Here is a 17322-nt window from a genome sequence, read left to right as displayed (position 1 = left end):
ATTTTTTAATTTATTATTTTTTAATTTATTTATTTACAGCCCCCTCATTTGCATAACAAGGCAGAAATGTATAAAGAAAAGAATACAGAAATAAATACGTTTGGGGAAATAAATAAGGAGTGAAATGCAAAGGGAAAATCATGCATAAATAAATAAGTAAATGCTTAAATACATAAGTAAAAACATACATTTAAAAATAAATATAAAAAATAAAAAATACATTTAAAAATAATAATTACATAAATAAATAAAAGGGAAAATTTAACAGAAGAGTTAATGAATAAGGGAATTAATAAAAAGATAGACAAATAAAGAAGCCGATTAAAACAGAAATATCAATTTATGTCACATTTTATCAATTGAAATGCAAAGGGGATATTGTGCATAAATAAAATAATAGCATGAATACATAAATAAATACATACATTAAAAAATAAATGCTAAAATAAATAAATGAAAAAAAAAATTAATTGATTAATTAATTAATTAATGCAAAAATGTATAAAAACAATACATAAATATAAAAATTAAAATTAAACAGAAGAGTAAATAAATAATGGAATTAATACAAAGATAGACAATAAAGAAGCAAATTAAAACAGAAACATCAATTTATGTCACATTTTATCAATTAATTAATGGCTACATTTATTTTTAATATTATTTTTACTACATTTAATGATATATTTATTTATTTATTTATCGAGTAATTTATTTATTTATTCTTTTTTTTATATATATATATATTTTAGCAGGTTCCGTCCTCCATATAATAAAACACCTTCTATGGATAAGAACCTCATACAAACCTACTACAAAACACCACAACCATCCCTTTAATATTACGGGGTTTTACATAAAAAATATCTTGATACTTCTTCCACCACTGTGCATATGTCAGAATAATAATAATATTTAGGCTACACTATAATAGATTAAACTGAACCACTGTCAGAGTCTGTGTGGCTGTCCTCCTCCTCTCGTCCGCTGGGGGGCGATAGTTAGCTCTTAATCTCGCGATGTGTCCCGTGATTCTCGCTGGAGAAGAAGCATCACGGAAGAGGGAGAGGTTCTGACGGATCAGCAGCCGGCTAACAGCTAACCAGAGAAACACCAGAACAACCCGGTACTACCAGAACTACCAGAACAACCCGGTACTACCAGAACTACCAGAACAACCCGGTACTACCAGAAACACCAGAACAACCCGGTACTACCAGAACAACCCGGTACTACCAGAACAACCCGGTACTACCAGCTCTTCAACCAGGAGTTTAATCAGGTCCATTGGTCAGACAGACTCCAGACTGAAGGTAAAACAGCAGCACCTCACCCTGCTGTCTGCTGCATCACACCATCATTACACTACTGATGAGATCAGACAGCTAACCGCTGCTAGCCTGCTGGTGTTAGCCTGTTAGTCTGTTAGCCTGTTAGCTGTTAGCATTTCAGTCTGTCAGTCTACAGCTAGTGTTAGCCTGCTAGCCTGCTGGTGTTAGCTGTTAGCATGTTAGCTGTTAGCCTGTTAGCATGTTAGTCTGTTAGCCTGTTAGTCTGCTAGCCTGTTAGTCTGTTAGCCTGTTAGTCTGCTAGCCTGTTAGTCTGCTAGCCTGTTAGTCTGTTAGCCTGTTAGTCTGCTAGCCTGTTAGTCTGTTAGCCTGTTAGTCTGTTAGCCTGTTAGTCTGCTAGCCTGTTAGTCTGCTAGCCTGTTAGTCTGCTAGCCTGTTAGTCTGTTAGCCTGTTAGTCTGCTAGCCTGCTAGCCTGTTAGTCTGTTAGCCTGCTAGTCTGCTAGTCTGTTAGCATGTTAGTCTGTTAGCCTGTTAGTCTGTTAGCCTGTTAGTCTGTTAGCCTGTTAGTCTGTTAGCCTGTTAGTCTGTTAGCCTGCTAGTCTGCTAGTATGTTAGCATGTTAGTCTGTTAGCATGTTAGTCTGTTAGCATGTTAGTCTGTTAGCATGTTAGCCTGTTAGCCTGCTAGTCTGTTAGTCTGCTAGCATGTTAGTCTGTTAGCAGGTTAGCATGTTCGTCTGTTAGCAGGTTAGTCTGTTAGCATGTTAGCCTGCTAGTCTGTTAGTCTGTCAGTCTGTTAGTCTGCTAGTCTGTTAGCATGTTAGCCTGTTAGCCTGCTAGTCTGTTAGTCTGTCAGTCTGTTAGTCTGCTAGCATGTTCGTCTGTTAGCATGTTAGTCTGTTAGCATGTTAGTCTGTTAGCAGGTTAGTCTGTTAGCAGGTTAGTCTGTTAGCATGTTAGTCTGTTAGTCTGTTAGCATGTTAGTCTGTTAGCAGGTTAGTCTGTTAGCAGGTTAGTCTGTTAGCAGGTTAGTCTGTTAGCATGTTAGTCTGTTAGCAGGTTAGTCTGTTAGCATGTTAGTCTGTCAGTCTGTTAGCTGTTAGTCTGCTGGTGTTAGCCTGTTAGTCTGTTAGCCTTTTAGCCTGTTAGCCTGTTAGCCTGTTAGTCTGTTAGTCTGCTAGTCTGTTAGTCTGCTGGTGTTAGCCTGTTAGTCTGCTAGTCTGTTAGTCTGCTGGTGTTAGCCTGTTAGTCTGTTAGCCTGTTACCCTGTTAGTCTGTTAGCCTGTTAGCCTGTTAGTCTGCTAGTCTGCTAGTCTGTTAGCATGTTAGTCTGTTAGTCTGCTAGTCTGCTAGTCTGTTAGCATGTTAGTCTGTTAGCATGTTAGCCTGTTAGCATGTTAGTCTGTTAGCAGGTTAGTCTGCTAGTCTGCTAGTCTGTTAGCATGTTAGCCTGTTAGCCTGTTAGTCTGCTAGTCTGCTAGTCTGTTAGCATGTTAGCATGTTAGTCTGTTAGTCTGCTAGTCTGCTAGTCTGTTAGCATGTTAGTCTGTTAGCATGTTAGCCTGTTAGCATGTTAGTCTGTTAGCAGGTTAGTCTGCTAGTCTGTTAGCATGTTAGTCTGTTAGCATGTTAGCCTGTTAGCATGTTAGCCTGTTAGTCTGCTAGTCTGCTAGTCTGCTAGTCTGTTAGCATGTTAGCATGTTAGTCTGTTAGTCTGCTAGTCTGTTAGCATGTTAGTCTGTTAGCATGTTAGTCTGTTAGCCTGTTAGCATGTTAGTCTGTTAGCAGGTTAGTCTGCTAGTCTGCTAGTCTGTTAGCATGTTAGCCTGTTAGCCTGCTAGCCTGTTAGCCTGTCAGTCTGTCAGTCTGTCAGCCTGTCAGTCTGTCAGTCTGTCAGTCTGTTAGCCTGTCAGTCTGTCAGCCTGTTAGCCTGTCAGTCTGCTAGTCTGCTAGTCTGCTAGTCTGTTAGCATGTTAGCCTGCTAGCCTGCTAGTCTGTTAGCCTGTCAGTCTGTCAGCCTGTTAGCCTGCTAGTCTGTTAGTCTGTCAGTCTGTTAGTCTGCTAGCATGTTCGTCTGTTAGCATGTTAGTCTGTTAGCATGTTAGTCTGTTAGCAGGTTAGTCTGTTAGCAGGTTAGTCTGTTAGCAGGTTAGTCTGTTAGCATGTTAGTCTGTTAGTCTGTTAGCATGTTAGTCTGTTAGCAGGTTAGTCTGTTAGCAGGTTAGTCTGTTAGCAGGTTAGTCTGTTAGCATGTTAGTCTGTTAGCAGGTTAGTCTGTTAGCATGTTAGTCTGTCAGTCTGTTAGCTGTTAGTCTGCTGGTGTTAGCCTGTTAGTCTGTTAGCCTTTTAGCCTGTTAGCCTGTTAGCCTGTTAGTCTGTTAGTCTGCTAGTCTGTTAGTCTGCTGGTGTTAGCCTGTTAGTCTGCTAGTCTGTTAGTCTGCTGGTGTTAGCCTGTTAGTCTGTTAGCCTGTTACCCTGTTAGTCTGTTAGCCTGTTAGCCTGTTAGTCTGCTAGTCTGCTAGTCTGTTAGCATGTTAGTCTGTTAGTCTGCTAGTCTGCTAGTCTGTTAGCATGTTAGTCTGTTAGCATGTTAGCCTGTTAGCATGTTAGTCTGTTAGCAGGTTAGTCTGCTAGTCTGCTAGTCTGTTAGCATGTTAGCCTGTTAGCCTGTTAGTCTGCTAGTCTGCTAGTCTGTTAGCATGTTAGCATGTTAGTCTGTTAGTCTGCTAGTCTGCTAGTCTGTTAGCATGTTAGTCTGTTAGCATGTTAGCCTGTTAGCATGTTAGTCTGTTAGCAGGTTAGTCTGCTAGTCTGTTAGCATGTTAGTCTGTTAGCATGTTAGCCTGTTAGCATGTTAGCCTGTTAGTCTGCTAGTCTGCTAGTCTGCTAGTCTGTTAGCATGTTAGCATGTTAGTCTGTTAGTCTGCTAGTCTGTTAGCATGTTAGTCTGTTAGCATGTTAGTCTGTTAGCCTGTTAGCATGTTAGTCTGTTAGCAGGTTAGTCTGCTAGTCTGCTAGTCTGTTAGCATGTTAGCCTGTTAGCCTGCTAGCCTGTTAGCCTGTCAGTCTGTCAGTCTGTCAGCCTGTCAGTCTGTCAGTCTGTCAGTCTGTTAGCCTGTCAGTCTGTCAGCCTGTTAGCCTGTCAGTCTGCTAGTCTGCTAGTCTGCTAGTCTGTTAGCATGTTAGCCTGCTAGCCTGCTAGTCTGTTAGCCTGTCAGTCTGTCAGCCTGTTAGCCTGTTAGCCTGTCAGCCTGTTAGCCTGTTAGCCTGTCAGTCTGTCAGTCTGTTAGCCTGTCAGTCTGTCAGTCTGCCAGTCTGTTAGCATGTTAGCCTGTTAGCCGGATAGCATGTTAGCCTGTCAGTCTGTTAGCCTGTCAGTCTGTCAGCCTGTTAGCCTGTTAGCCTGTTAGTCTGTTAGCCTGTCAGTCTGTCAGTCTGTTAGCCTGTTAGCCTGTCAGTCTCTTAGCCTGTTAGCCTGATAGCCTGTTAGCCTGATAGCATGTTAGCCTGATAGCCTGTTAGCCTGATAGCATGTTAGCCTGATAGCCTGATAGCATGTTAGCCTGTCAGTCTGTTAGCCTGTCAGTCTGCTAGCCTGATAGCCTGTTAGCATGTTAGCCTGATAGCCTGATAGCATGTTAGCCTGATAGCATGTTAGCCTGATAGCCTGATAGCCTGTTAGCATGTTAGCCTGATAGCATGTTAGCCTGATAGCCTGATAGCATGTTAGCCTGTTAGCATGTTAGCCTGATAGCCTGATAGCCTGTTAGCCTGATAGCATGTTAGCCTGTTAGCCTGATAGCATGTTAGCCTGTCAGTCTGTTAGCCTGTCAGTCTGTTAGCCTGTTAGCATGTTAGCCTGTTAGCCTGATAGCCTGTTAGCCTGATAGCATGTTAGCCTGATAGCCTGATAGCATGTTAGCCTGTTAGCCTGATAGCATGTTAGCCTGATAGCCTGATAGCCTGTTAGCCTGATAGCCTGATAGCATGTTAGCCTGTTAGCATGTTAGCCTGATAGCCTGATAGCCTGTTAGCCTGATAGCATGTTAGCCTGTTAGCCTGATAGCAAGGCGTTGACAGCTCTGCAGCTGTTAGCCGGTTAGCTCTGGAGCTAAGCTAACTGAGAGGTGTTTCTGTTTGGAGGAAGTCAGCTGATGCTGTTTCAGACTGCTGTCACACTGTTAGCCTAGCTGTGCGTTAGCCTAGCCGGCTGCTTCGGGGAGATTTCACTGCTTGTTTTCACATGTAGACCCTTTAGACCAGGTCTAGGTGAAAACCCACTACATGTAGACTGGTTAAATCTGGACCAGATGATCCCAGAGAAGTCGGAGACTCTTTAAAACACAGTTTCACATTTGTGAAACCTTTAATATATATATATGAAAATGCAAAACAAAGGTGGGAGATTTCACAGATGAAAAACCACTTCACTTGGCCTGGTCGAATCTGGACCAGATGATCCCAGAGAAGTCAGAGACTCTTTAGGATACAGTTTCACATTTGTGAAACCTTTATTCTATTTGTGAAAATGCGAAAAATAGCAATGTTTCCACAACATGACTGTGTTTTAAAGAGTCTCTGTGATCATCTAGTCCAGATTTGGACGTGATGGCTAGCAGACTAGCAGACTAACATGCTAACCTGCTAACAGATTAGCAGACTAGCAGACTAACAGACTAACATGCTAACAGACTAACATGCTAACCTGCTAGCAGACTAACAGACTAACATGCTAACCTGCTAACAGACTAGCAGACTGACAGACTAACATGCTAACAGACTAACCTGCTAACAGACTAGCAGACTGACAGACTAACATGCTAACAGATTAACCTGCTAACAGACTAACATGCTAACCTGCTAGCAGACTAACCTGCTAACAGACTAGCAGACTGACTAACCTGCTAACAGACTAACATGCTAACCTGCTAACAGACTAACATGCTAACCTGCTAACAGACTAACATGCTAACCTGCTAGCAGACTAACAGACTAACATGCTAACCTGCTAACAGACTAGCAGACTGACAGACTAACATGCTAACAGACTAACCTGCTAACATACTAGCAGAGCTAGCAGACTAACATGCTAACAGACTAACATGCTAACAGAGCTAGCAGCAGTTAGCTCTTTAATCACTATAATACTATGGAGGAACCTGCCAAAATCAAAAACATATTAATAAATAAATGACTCAATAAATTAATGTCATTAAATGTAGCAAAAATAATATTAAAATAAATGTAGCCATTAATTAATTGATAAAATGTGACATAAATTGCTATTTCTGTTTTCATTTTCATTTTATTTATTATTATTTTATTGTATGTATTAATTTGTTTTTGCATTTATTCTTAATTTATTTATTTATTTTTGCATTCATTTTTATATATTTATTTATGCATTTATTTATTTATTTTTGCATGATTTTCTCTTTGCATTACATAAATAAATACACCCGTGGTTTTTGATCTGGACCTGGTCCAATGTGGTATAGATGTGAAAAAACAGTGAAATCTCTTTTTTCGCTTCCTTTTTTAAGCTTTTAGAGATCTGAAACTTTTCAGACGGCGTTGAAACTTTACCTAAAGAGTCTAACAGGCTTTCACAACAGTAAGAGGTAGTGTGTCACAATACTGGAATTTCCAACTTCATTAAAATACCTTGAAAAATATCGATATTTAATACCATTTTCTCAACATTGAGGGCATAACATTTTAGATTTTCATTAAAAGATAAATACCTGTGTCCGTCAATTCGCTGCTGGGGAGGAGAGAGAGCAGTTGGCATGTGTATCGATACTGTGGAATATGAGTATTGAAACCATTTCTAATATTCATTATCGATGAATATTGAGTATCAATACGTCAATCATTTTGACAACGCTAGAAAGAGGAGCAAAAAAAAAAACGGAGAATCAGTCGCTTATGTAAATTAAGTTTAACTTTCCCCTCAACTCCGTGGTTCCCAAACCTTTTCTGCAGGGCCTCGCTTTGTAGATAAAACAGTATTTTCAAAAAAGAATAGATGAATAAAGAACAGATAAATAAATGAGCAGTTTAAAAGATGGATAAAAACATGTCAAAATAATGAAATTGTAATAATTATTACGTTTATAATTCCAAGACTAGTGAACACCGGCACACACCAACCTGTATTCAAGCATATATACATATTAACGATATTAATGAGCCCGAAGCACCAATATCATATAAGTGGATACGTAGTTAGATCGGGTCCGGAGGCACCCGGGACATCGTAGCACCATTTAAAGGTCAGAGAGGGCTGGCAGCGGACCGTCAACAGTGTGCGTGTATGTGTCGGCTCAGAATGTGTTATTACGGTGCAACCACGACCTCAACTAGTGAATCAGGAGCTGACTTCAGCGTCGTGACTCTCAGACAGGATGTGGGCCGATGTGGACTGATGTGGGCTGATGTGGGCTGATATGGATTGTCTGTCTGAACTCTGAGTTTTATTTAAACTCTTAAATCCTTCTTTCTTTTCCTCCCAGTATCAAGATGACAGCCGCACCTTACAACTACTCCTACATCTTCAAATACATCATCATCGGTGAGTTTGATTTATTAACACTGAAGCTGTTTCTAAAGATCAACATCATCTGGGTCCTCATTACAAACTACACATCAAACTAAGTACTGTTACTCGAGTACAGTTGTGAGGTGCTTAACCTGAGTATTTCCATGTTCTCCTACTTTCTACTTCTACTCCATCTCAGATGGAAACATTTCACTTTTTACTGCACTGCATTAATGTAAAATCAGCATGTTACTGTTGTAGTTGTTGAGCTGGTATTAACTAATGATTATTTTCATTATGGATTAATGTGCTGATTATTTTCTCCATTAATCGATTGATTGGTTTGTAAAAATATTGAAAATAGTGATAAATGGTGTCACAGTGACCCAGAGCCCAAAGTGACACCATCACAATGTTTGTTTAGTCCTCAACATTATTACTAATACATTAACATTAATAACATTATTATACATTATATATAACCATGGAACATTTAAATGGTTTTACAGGATAAACGACTTCAAACAGCAAAATAGTTTCACATTAATTTTCTGTCAATCAACAAGTTGATTAATTGATTAATGGATTAATAGTTTCAGCTGTTTGGGAAGTTTAATTTATAACTAAACATCTGACTTTATGAAATCTTCATGTGTTTTGTGTGTAAAAATCTTAATTTGTAAAGTAACTCAATCTGTCAGATAAATGTAGTGAGGTAGAATGTGGCAGAAAATGGAAATATTCATGTAAAGCATTTCAAATGTGTTCTTCAGTAAACTACTTACCTGTACTTAGTTACTTTCCACCTGTGTAAATGGGAATATACAATGAGAAAAACAACTTCCTCTCACCTCATGACTCTGTTTCACTCAGTGTAACAAGTAAAAAATGAACTGAAGTGATTCACGTCAACAGTTTGAGTTGTCGTGGTGACGGTGTGACCTCTGACCTCTTGTTTCCAGGTGATATGGGAGTAGGGAAGTCGTGTCTGCTGCACCAGTTCACAGAGAAAAAATGTGAGTCCTTTCTTCTTCTTCTTCTCTTCTCCTTCTGTCATCCACCTCTCACTGCTCACTAGTGTGTCAGATATTAACGGTCATATTGATGTATATTTCCTGTGTGTGTGTGTGCGTAGTCATGGCGGACTGCCCTCACACCATCGGGGTGGAGTTCGGGACCAGGATCATGGAGGTCCACGGTCAGAAGGTGAAGCTGCAGATCTGGGACACGGCCGGTCAGGAGCGCTTCAGGGCCGTCACCAGGTCCTATTACAGAGGGGCCGCCGGGGCCCTCATGGTCTATGACATCACCAGGTACATGATGATGATGATGATGATGATGATGTCGTCATGTGGTTGGTTGGTTTCATATTAGTCTGATCTGTTGATGAATAACTTTATTTGTGTCTCTGTGTGTTCAGGAGAAGTACTTATAATCACTTGAGCAGCTGGTTGACGGACGCCAGGAACCTGACCAACCCAAACACAGTGAGTCAAGTATTTATTGCTCTTATCAACATGGGATTATTACATATTTATTATTATATATTTATTATTGGAAACTGTTAATTTCGGCAGCTATTTTAAATTTAGTTTTAAGATGAAAATGCTTCATAGTTTTAGTCACCGAAAAGTCAATTACTTTAAAATAAAGAGACATTTTTGTAACGTTTTTATGTTTTCAAACAAAACCTGTGTGTGTTTGTGTCCAGGTGATCATTCTGATCGGTAACAAGGCCGACCTGGAGGCTCAGAGAGACGTGACGTACGAGGAGGCCAAACAGTTCGCTGAGGAGAACGGTGAGGAGGAGGGTGGTGTCTCGTTATGGTGTCTGAGAGCATTAGAGATGAAAACAAGACATCAGATTAATTGTGATTTCTACTTCCTGTTGTTGATCAGGTTTGCTGTTTCTAGAGGCCAGCGCTAAGACGTAAGTACACACGCACGCACGCACGCACACACACACACACACACACACACACACACACACACTTCCAACTATCCATCTCACTCAACAGGCAAGCAAAAATCAACTCTCAACTCAAAAATAAATAAATAAAATAAATAAATGACTCGATAAATAAATATGTCATTAAATGCAGCAAAACTAATATAAAAAATGAATGTAGCCATTAATTAATTGATAAAATGTGACATAAATTGATATTTCTGTTTTAATTTGCTTCTTTATTTATTTATCTTTGTATTAATTCCCTTATTTATTTATTCTTCTGTTTAATTTTCCCTTTCATTTATTTATTTATTTATTTATGTAATTATTTTGCATTATTTAAAAAAAAAATTGTTTGCGTTTTTATTTATTTATTTATATATGCATTTATTTTTAATTAATTCATTCATTCATTCATTCATTTTTGTATTTATTTTTGAATGTGTGTATTTATTTATGTAATGCAAAGAGAAAATCATGCATAAATAAATAAATGCATAAATAAATATATAAAAATGAATGCAAAAATAAATAAATAAATCCAAAATAAAAGATAAATAAAGACTAAATGCAAACATAAATTGAAAATAAATAAAATAATAATAAATGAAATAAAAGAAATGAAAACAGAAATAGCAATTTATGTCACATTTTATCAATTAATTAATGGCTACATTTATTTTAATATTATTTTTGCTACATTTAATGACATATTTATTTATTGAGTCATTTATTTATTAATATGTTTTTGATTTTGGCAGGTTCCTCCATAGTATTTTTGTAAATAGTTGTTGCTGAATATTTTACAGTAATCAAATTTATAAAAATAAATATTCTTTTACCCGAACAAATACTCTTTTATTTTCAAAAATTAATATCTACACTAGTTTTCACTTTCTTGCAACTATTTTTTTATATTCTTTGTAGTATTAATATAGTTCCATCACATCTAGATGTTATGTGGTCCTGCTTTGGAAGATATATTGACTGTATATTTTTACAAGAAAAATGATTTTAATGTCATTGAAACTTTTTTATTGAAAAGTATTAATTCATTGCAGATATATAAAAAATTAAAAAGTACTTTTTTAATAATTCTAAAAAAATATTTGGAGTAGAGTTACGGAATTATACAAGGTCTCATGAATTTAATATAAGTTTTCACATTAATTTTTTTCAAGAAAATCTGACATGAACTGGGAGGTCTTGGTGAATTGGTATCGAATGACACTTCAATAAATTTGTTGTATCTTAATGTCTCCGTCCTCTGTCCTCCCTCCTCTTCCTCAGAGGGGAGAACGTGGAGGAGGCGTTCCTAGAAGCGGCAAAGAGGATTTACCAGAACATCCAAGATGGCAGTCTGGACCTGAACGCTGCCGAGTCGGGAGTCCAGCACAAGCCGTCTGCGCCGCAGGGAGGCCGCCTGAACACCGACAGCCAGCCGGCCAAAGAAGGCTGCAGCTGCTAACCACGAACAGGAACTACAGACCCATCGATTGGACGGACGGACGGAGGCAGACGGACACGTACGCAGAGATCCACCATGCGTCTTCTATCCAGAGTGCGTCAAACGGGATTTAGCTGGATTACATTTAACAGTCCAACCACCTGAATCCAGACCTCAGTTCAGTACCCAAACCAGGTTCAACCATCCTCCACCCAATCAGACTTTACCAGCTTTGGTTAAATCAGGACACCCTCAACCAAATCAGCAGATCAGTCTCAAATTTGGATCAGTGTTGGACATTTCCCACATCAGGACCACCCCAGATCACTGTCGGCATCAAATGAATCCCTAATCCCTGACCACTCTTGGTCCACACTTGGATCACGCTGGTCTCGTTCCAGCTCAGTCACTATGCCCATCACCACACAACCTTTTCCCCCAAAACTGGACTACCCTCCGGACCTTCTAGGGTTGGAGCGCTGTGGCCAGACTCAGGTGTCCAAATTTGGTCGTACCTCAAATTTGGACAACCCTTGTTCCAAGAGACAAATAAAGATACAAGGCTCAAGTCAACCCACAACCCAGGACTGGACTGTACTTCACCAAAAGGGGTCGCCTTAGTTCTAAATCTGGACATGGCAATGGACAGATGCAGAGCCTAGGCTTAAGATGGACCCCTAGTCCAAGTCAAGACTGCCCTCAGCTCACATCCAGGTATGCTTGACCTAAAGATACAGCTTTAAGCCCATCACTAGACAACCTTTTTCCTGTACGACCCCTCCGGACCCCGTCTCTTCCAAGTCTGGAGCCTGTCGACCAGATCTGGTCGTACTTCAAATTTGGACAACCCTTGTCCCAAGAGACAGATAAAGATACTAGGCTCATACCTACAGCCTAAGTCTGACTACACTTCACCAAAATGCGGATCAACCAAATTCCAACTTTGAACATTCCTATGGACAAATTCAGAGCCTTGGCTCAAGTTAGACTGCCCTTGGTTCAAATTGAGACCACCTTCACCCCACATCCAGACTCGCTTAGCCCAATGGTAGGCCAAGCTGGACCGTTGTAAGCCCAGAATAGGACCACCCTTAGCCCACCACCAGACAACCCCTTTTCCCGAAACTGGACTACCCTCTGGACCTTCTAGGTTTGGAGCGCTGTTGGCCAGACTCAGTGAGGTTTGTCCAAATTTGGGACGACCCTGGTCACACTTGTTAAACACTGATGACCCAAGAGACAAAGAAAGGTACAAGGCTCAACCAAATTCCAACTTTGAACATTCCTATGGACAGATTCAAAGGCCCAAAGGTAGGCTAAGCTGGACCGTTGTAAGCCCAGAATAGGTTCTGGCCTATCACCAGACAAGTATTTTCCCCAAGACTGGACCAGATTCAAGTGAGGGTAGTCCAACTACCTTCATCCCAAATGTGAAACACCAATGAGACAAAGATTCAATGCTTGAATTCGGACAAACCTGCAGCCAAAATCTGGACTACCCTTCACTAAAATGCGGATCACCCAAGTTCCAACTGCGGACATTCCTATGGACAGATTCAGAGCCTCGGCTCAAGCCGGACTGCTTCTCAGTCCAAATCAAGTTCCACCTCCTGCCCAAATCTTCAGATTTAGCTATAATCTAATCTGCTATAAATCCAGATCGTCCAAACGCCCAACTCTGACGTTCACGCTTTGATATGAGCTTTTGGATTTGGAGTTGTATTCATGTCTTATACCTGTGTGATATCCCATCATTTGTTGTTCGGTTGGAAAAGTCTTAAAGATTCATGCTTCAAATCCATTAACTCTTAACACGGAGTGGCCTGGACGTCTGAACTCTGGTTCCTTTAGAAAACATGTCTTCTTCTGCTTCAGTTCATGCCAACGAACCCCTTATCTCACTTCATCCTCATGCCTGAGTTTACAAACAACACTTGAAACAAGAAGCCGCTGCCCCTTCGAACTTCTGGCCCATTGTATTTCCACCATGTTGGTAACGTGGATCAGAAGACGCATTCACTCTGTAGTTGTTGACGTGGATTGGAGACTTCTGAATCTGTTGTCCTTGTGGTCAAATGCGTTTCTGGAGGCGTTCCAGCGATATTCACACCTGGAGCTGATGATGTAGTTTTACTTGTTTGACTACCGGTCACCTCGAACGCAGGTTAAAGGGGTACTCCGTGCTTGTTACCACTCAACCTCTGGAAATACTTGTATAATGTCTTCTGTGGCTACGGAGGGTATTTCTAAAGTCTGCAAAAATAACTCAGATGATGTAATTTGGCCTCAATTAGAAGACCATTTATAAGCAAAGGCAGCGGGTGTGCAGTTTGAAAATCGTGGGCATTCACCCGTCATGGTGGGTCTACCGATAGGCGGTTCCGAGTTGCTTCACGAGAATTGTAGGATTAAGGGTTTTTGGAGTTTGTCCCGTGTTATGTTTTAAATGTCAGGATATCTTAAACATGCACACATTGCAGGTCTAACCGATCCAAAACTGACCTGAAACCCGAATCCAACGTGCATAAAAATTCATTTTCAATAAAGAGACCCAATCCGAAAGGTTCCCGAGGACACTAAGACCCCGACCGTCAAAATTAGACTAAATATTATTTGGACCCGGCCTTACTTGGGTCTTTGGGTCCAGATCCTTAAAGACCTCTAACAAACATTCACAGACAGGAACCCCAAACCCACCATATCCACACTTTGCCTTTTTTAAAAATCTAAAATATTTTAACTAAATAAATAACTGAAGGCGACTCTGAATATTGATCGTTCTCTGGAGAGATAAAGCAGCTGATTGATGAAGGTGATGATGAAGAATAAAATGACTTACCTGAACCAGAATGTCACTACTGGTCCCGCAATGGATCACAAGTTCAGGATAGATTTTTATTAAATTTCTTGTTAATGTTGATTTTTTTTTTTTTTTTTTTCTAACGTGTTTCCAAATATATATATTACAGTATATTTTCGATGTCACAGTTCCCCCTGGTGGCCACTTTTTTTGTGTCCCTCTTGATTAAGAGCGTACCGAGGGAAGAAAAACGTGGAAGCAGATTCTTTTAATTTATTGCTGCCTGTTTTTGTTTTGTTTGGTTTTCTTGTTAATGTTAGGACGGGATTCTGGTTCATTACAGCGAAGTTAGCGTAACGATGCGTTCACACCAAGAGAGAAGCAAATTTTTGCCTCGCTTTACTCGCGCAAGTTTAACCGCCGGTACCATCTATGTTCATTCGCTCTAGGCGCTCCGGAGAGGAGGAGGAGCTTGTCTCCATGGATACCAACAACTTTTCTTTCCTCCATCAACCATGGAAGAAATAACCACTGTTGCTGCTTTGTACATGTTGGTGAAGTCCCAGATATGTCAGAAAACCAAACGCCGTTGTGTCTGGGTTGATAACGTCACTCGGCGGCGAGCTATATTCACATAGAGCGCCGAAATAACCACAACCGAATTCATGCTTTGTCAGGTCTGTTACCATGACGACAAACAGACAACTTTTAAAATGCTTGTTTTCTGAATGGAGTCTGGATGGATCAGTGCCAGGCTTTGCAGCTGCTCCATCAACGTGTCTATTTGCTTCTTTGCATTGACTTTGCATGTAATCACGCTGCACAAAAAGTTTGCTTCGCTCTTGGTGTGAGCAGACAATAAGAGTTGCAACAACAACAAAAATCTTACAGACACATTACGACTTTTTTTGTGAGAAAATTCTGCCTTCCAACAAAACGTCCAACTATTTTTCTTATAAGTGTGATCTGATTCAGCTCAAACTGGCCGAGCCTCGATATCCTGAAGTGCTTTAAAGTTTCATCAGCTAAATGACTCAATGATTAAATGTTTATAGAGTGATCCCGGCGCTACACGAACCAGTTCTCCCAGTCTATCTAACTGGATCGGTCAGTAAATTCTCTTCCTTAACAAGCATTCCAGCGCTACGCAGCTACAGAACAGAAACACCAACATTGTAGCTCTGCTTAACTTTCACTTTTTAAATATTTCAAAGCCGTATTCTTTGATTTTTATGGTCACTAGAGATAAAACTAAAACAAGCCGACGTATGCACGCACAGTTTAACACTTAATGTTTCAGCTTTGACCTGATATGATGGATTAACGTCACATTTACACTAAATGGATCAGCGGTCCAGTTTAATGAGCAGTGTCTCTCCAGCACTGTAAAATAATAATATTAAAACATTAAAACTGATTAAATACTGAGAAGTTTTAAAAAGCCTGGGAAATGTTTCCCCTCGAAGTCCGAATGATTCCCAGAAGAAACAAACGTCACCAGCAGGTTTATCTGATGAATCAAAGTAGAACATTTAATTCAAATCAAGGTGATTAAAGAAGCCTTATTTTTGTCTATTTACCTTCAATCAGTTGATAAACTTGATCTTTACGTATTTTAATACCACATTATTTTTTGTTTTCTTTGTTTTTGTCTTGTTAGTGCCACCGTATGTATAATCATTTTTTCAGAATTATAAAAATACTAATTGCAAGTCACAATTATGAGATACTCTGTTAACATTTAACTTTCTAAGCCAAAGCTATGAAATAATGAACTTCAATTTGTCAAATTAATCAAAGTCCATTTTGATTCACGTACTGGCTCATAATCAAAATTTAAAAAGTCTAAATCTTTACTTTGTATCACCATTTTTATTTATATTATCCTGAATATTTCTCAGTTCTTTTCCTTTTCTAACAGAAATACATTTACCTTTTTAAAAAAAAATAATCTAAATTTGGCACAAGTGACTTATAATCCAACAGTTTTGACATAAAAAGTCATAAATTTGACTTAAAGTGAGTTTAAAAAAATAAATAAATTAGTTGTTCACTGTTTGAATATATAAATTGTAATTATGAACACACTGTTTATTGTTGACTCAACAGATGACTTATTGGTGACATTTTGTCTCCTCTGGGCCTCCGTACAGTTGTTCTGTAACTTCTGAATGAACGTTATGAGAGGAAGTAATTTTCCTGCCCGACCCTCCGGTCCAGATTCTGGTCTGGCTCAGATCTGGTGTACAGTCCCAGCTGAAGTGTTGAAGGATATTAAAGACAGCGCTGTTTGTCTGTCCAGGCGTCTCTGAGGACATCTGGACCACTAACGGTGTCCACATCCGTCTGAACAGGGAGTGATTTCACTCCTCGTCGTCCTCTGATTGGTCGAACAGCAGCCTTCAGCTGTGATGGTTGATTTATGAATGAAGCCCCTCAGACTTTAATGTTTTCACACATCATCACTTAATAACCTGCACGTTGCTTTAGCTGGGAAACGAGGACAGAAAAAATGTTTGTTTCCTCGTTGACGCGTTTTCAAATTTTACTCGTAAAGATTTTAACAAGTTTCCAGAAACCAAAGGGTCACAAAATCACTGAAGAAGAAAAACATAAAGTTGTGTTGTGACCGCCGCCTTAAGCTTCCCTCGCCAAAGGAAAACATTTAATTCATGAAAATATTCAAAAGTTTATTAAAACGCTGCAGCAGTGCTCGTTCTGTAGGTGGCAGCGTTGTCGCAGCGTAATTGCCTTTTAAATGGAAAAACTACGTCAGTTTAAAGATCCCTGATCTCGTCACAGCGCCCCCAAATTCCTAAAATTAGTATGTTTAACATTTCAAATGATTGCACTGATCAGCCAGACGGAGGCGCTGTAATCAGGCTGAAAGTGAATAAATCTACAAGCCACAGATCTCCGGTTTCCCCCCCGCTCCTTGCTGGCTGTAAAACGCTCTGTACATTTTATTCTTTTTCTTTCCTGTAACGTCTGTTGATTTTCTGTCTGCTAAAGTAAAAAAAACAAAAAAAAAACATGCTTCTTTATGATTCTTTGACTATTTATACTCTAAATCTGTAATGATTTTCTTCTTCAGCTCTACCTTTTCATTGTACAATGGCGGGGATTCAGTTATTTGTAAATAAAGTATATATACTGTATATACGCTGACGACTCGCTGGTCTTCTTTGAGATTCGTCTGCACCTTCAGTCCAAATTAATCTGGAGACGTTAACAAACAAATCTTTTGTACTGCGTCTTGGTACTTTTATATTTTACCCAAGTCAAGCTCAGTAA

General features: G+C 39.5%; 1 protein-coding gene across 3 annotated transcripts; it reads left to right on the top strand.

Annotated features, from left to right (window-relative positions):
* The first annotated feature begins 1044 nt into the window (after window positions 1-1044).
* On the top strand, window positions 1045-17183 carry LOC141770032 (ras-related protein Rab-14-like). Of its 3 annotated transcripts, none has more exons than XM_074639627.1 (8): window positions 1045-1313; window positions 7805-7863; window positions 8793-8846; window positions 8966-9143; window positions 9251-9317; window positions 9542-9629; window positions 9730-9760; window positions 11072-17183. In XM_074639627.1, exons 2-8 carry the CDS (start codon window positions 7812-7814, stop codon window positions 11247-11249), a joined length of 648 nt encoding a protein of 215 aa, XP_074495728.1. In that variant the 5' UTR covers window positions 1045-1313; window positions 7805-7811; the 3' UTR covers window positions 11250-17183. The 3 variants fall into 3 exon arrangements, with proteins under 3 accessions (XP_074495728.1, XP_074495730.1, XP_074495729.1); XM_074639629.1 differs by having other exon boundaries at window positions 1099-1313; window positions 7812-7863; XM_074639628.1 differs by lacking the exon at window positions 1045-1313 and adding an exon at window positions 6734-6910.
* The last annotated feature ends 139 nt before the right edge of the window (window positions 17184-17322 follow it).

The sequence above is a fragment of the Sebastes fasciatus genome, chromosome 6, assembly GCF_043250625.1.
Source record: "Sebastes fasciatus isolate fSebFas1 chromosome 6, fSebFas1.pri, whole genome shotgun sequence".
NCBI lineage: Eukaryota > Metazoa > Chordata > Actinopteri > Perciformes > Sebastidae > Sebastes > Sebastes fasciatus.
Note: the sequence above shows the minus strand (reverse complement) of the source record. Positions and strands in the feature narration are given on the sequence as shown.

Bases quoted from the DNA above. Each gene is read 5' to 3' on its own strand.
- LOC141770032 (XM_074639627.1), top strand. From the start codon at position 7,812: ATGACAGCCGCACCTTACAACTACTCCTACATCTTCAAATACATCATC. The intron at 8,847-8,965 runs GTGAGTCCTTTC...GTGTGTGCGTAG, and splicing joins CCAGTTCACAGAGAAAAAAT to TCATGGCGGACTGCCCTCAC. The intron at 9,318-9,541 runs GTGAGTCAAGTA...GTTTGTGTCCAG, and splicing joins ACCTGACCAACCCAAACACA to GTGATCATTCTGATCGGTAA.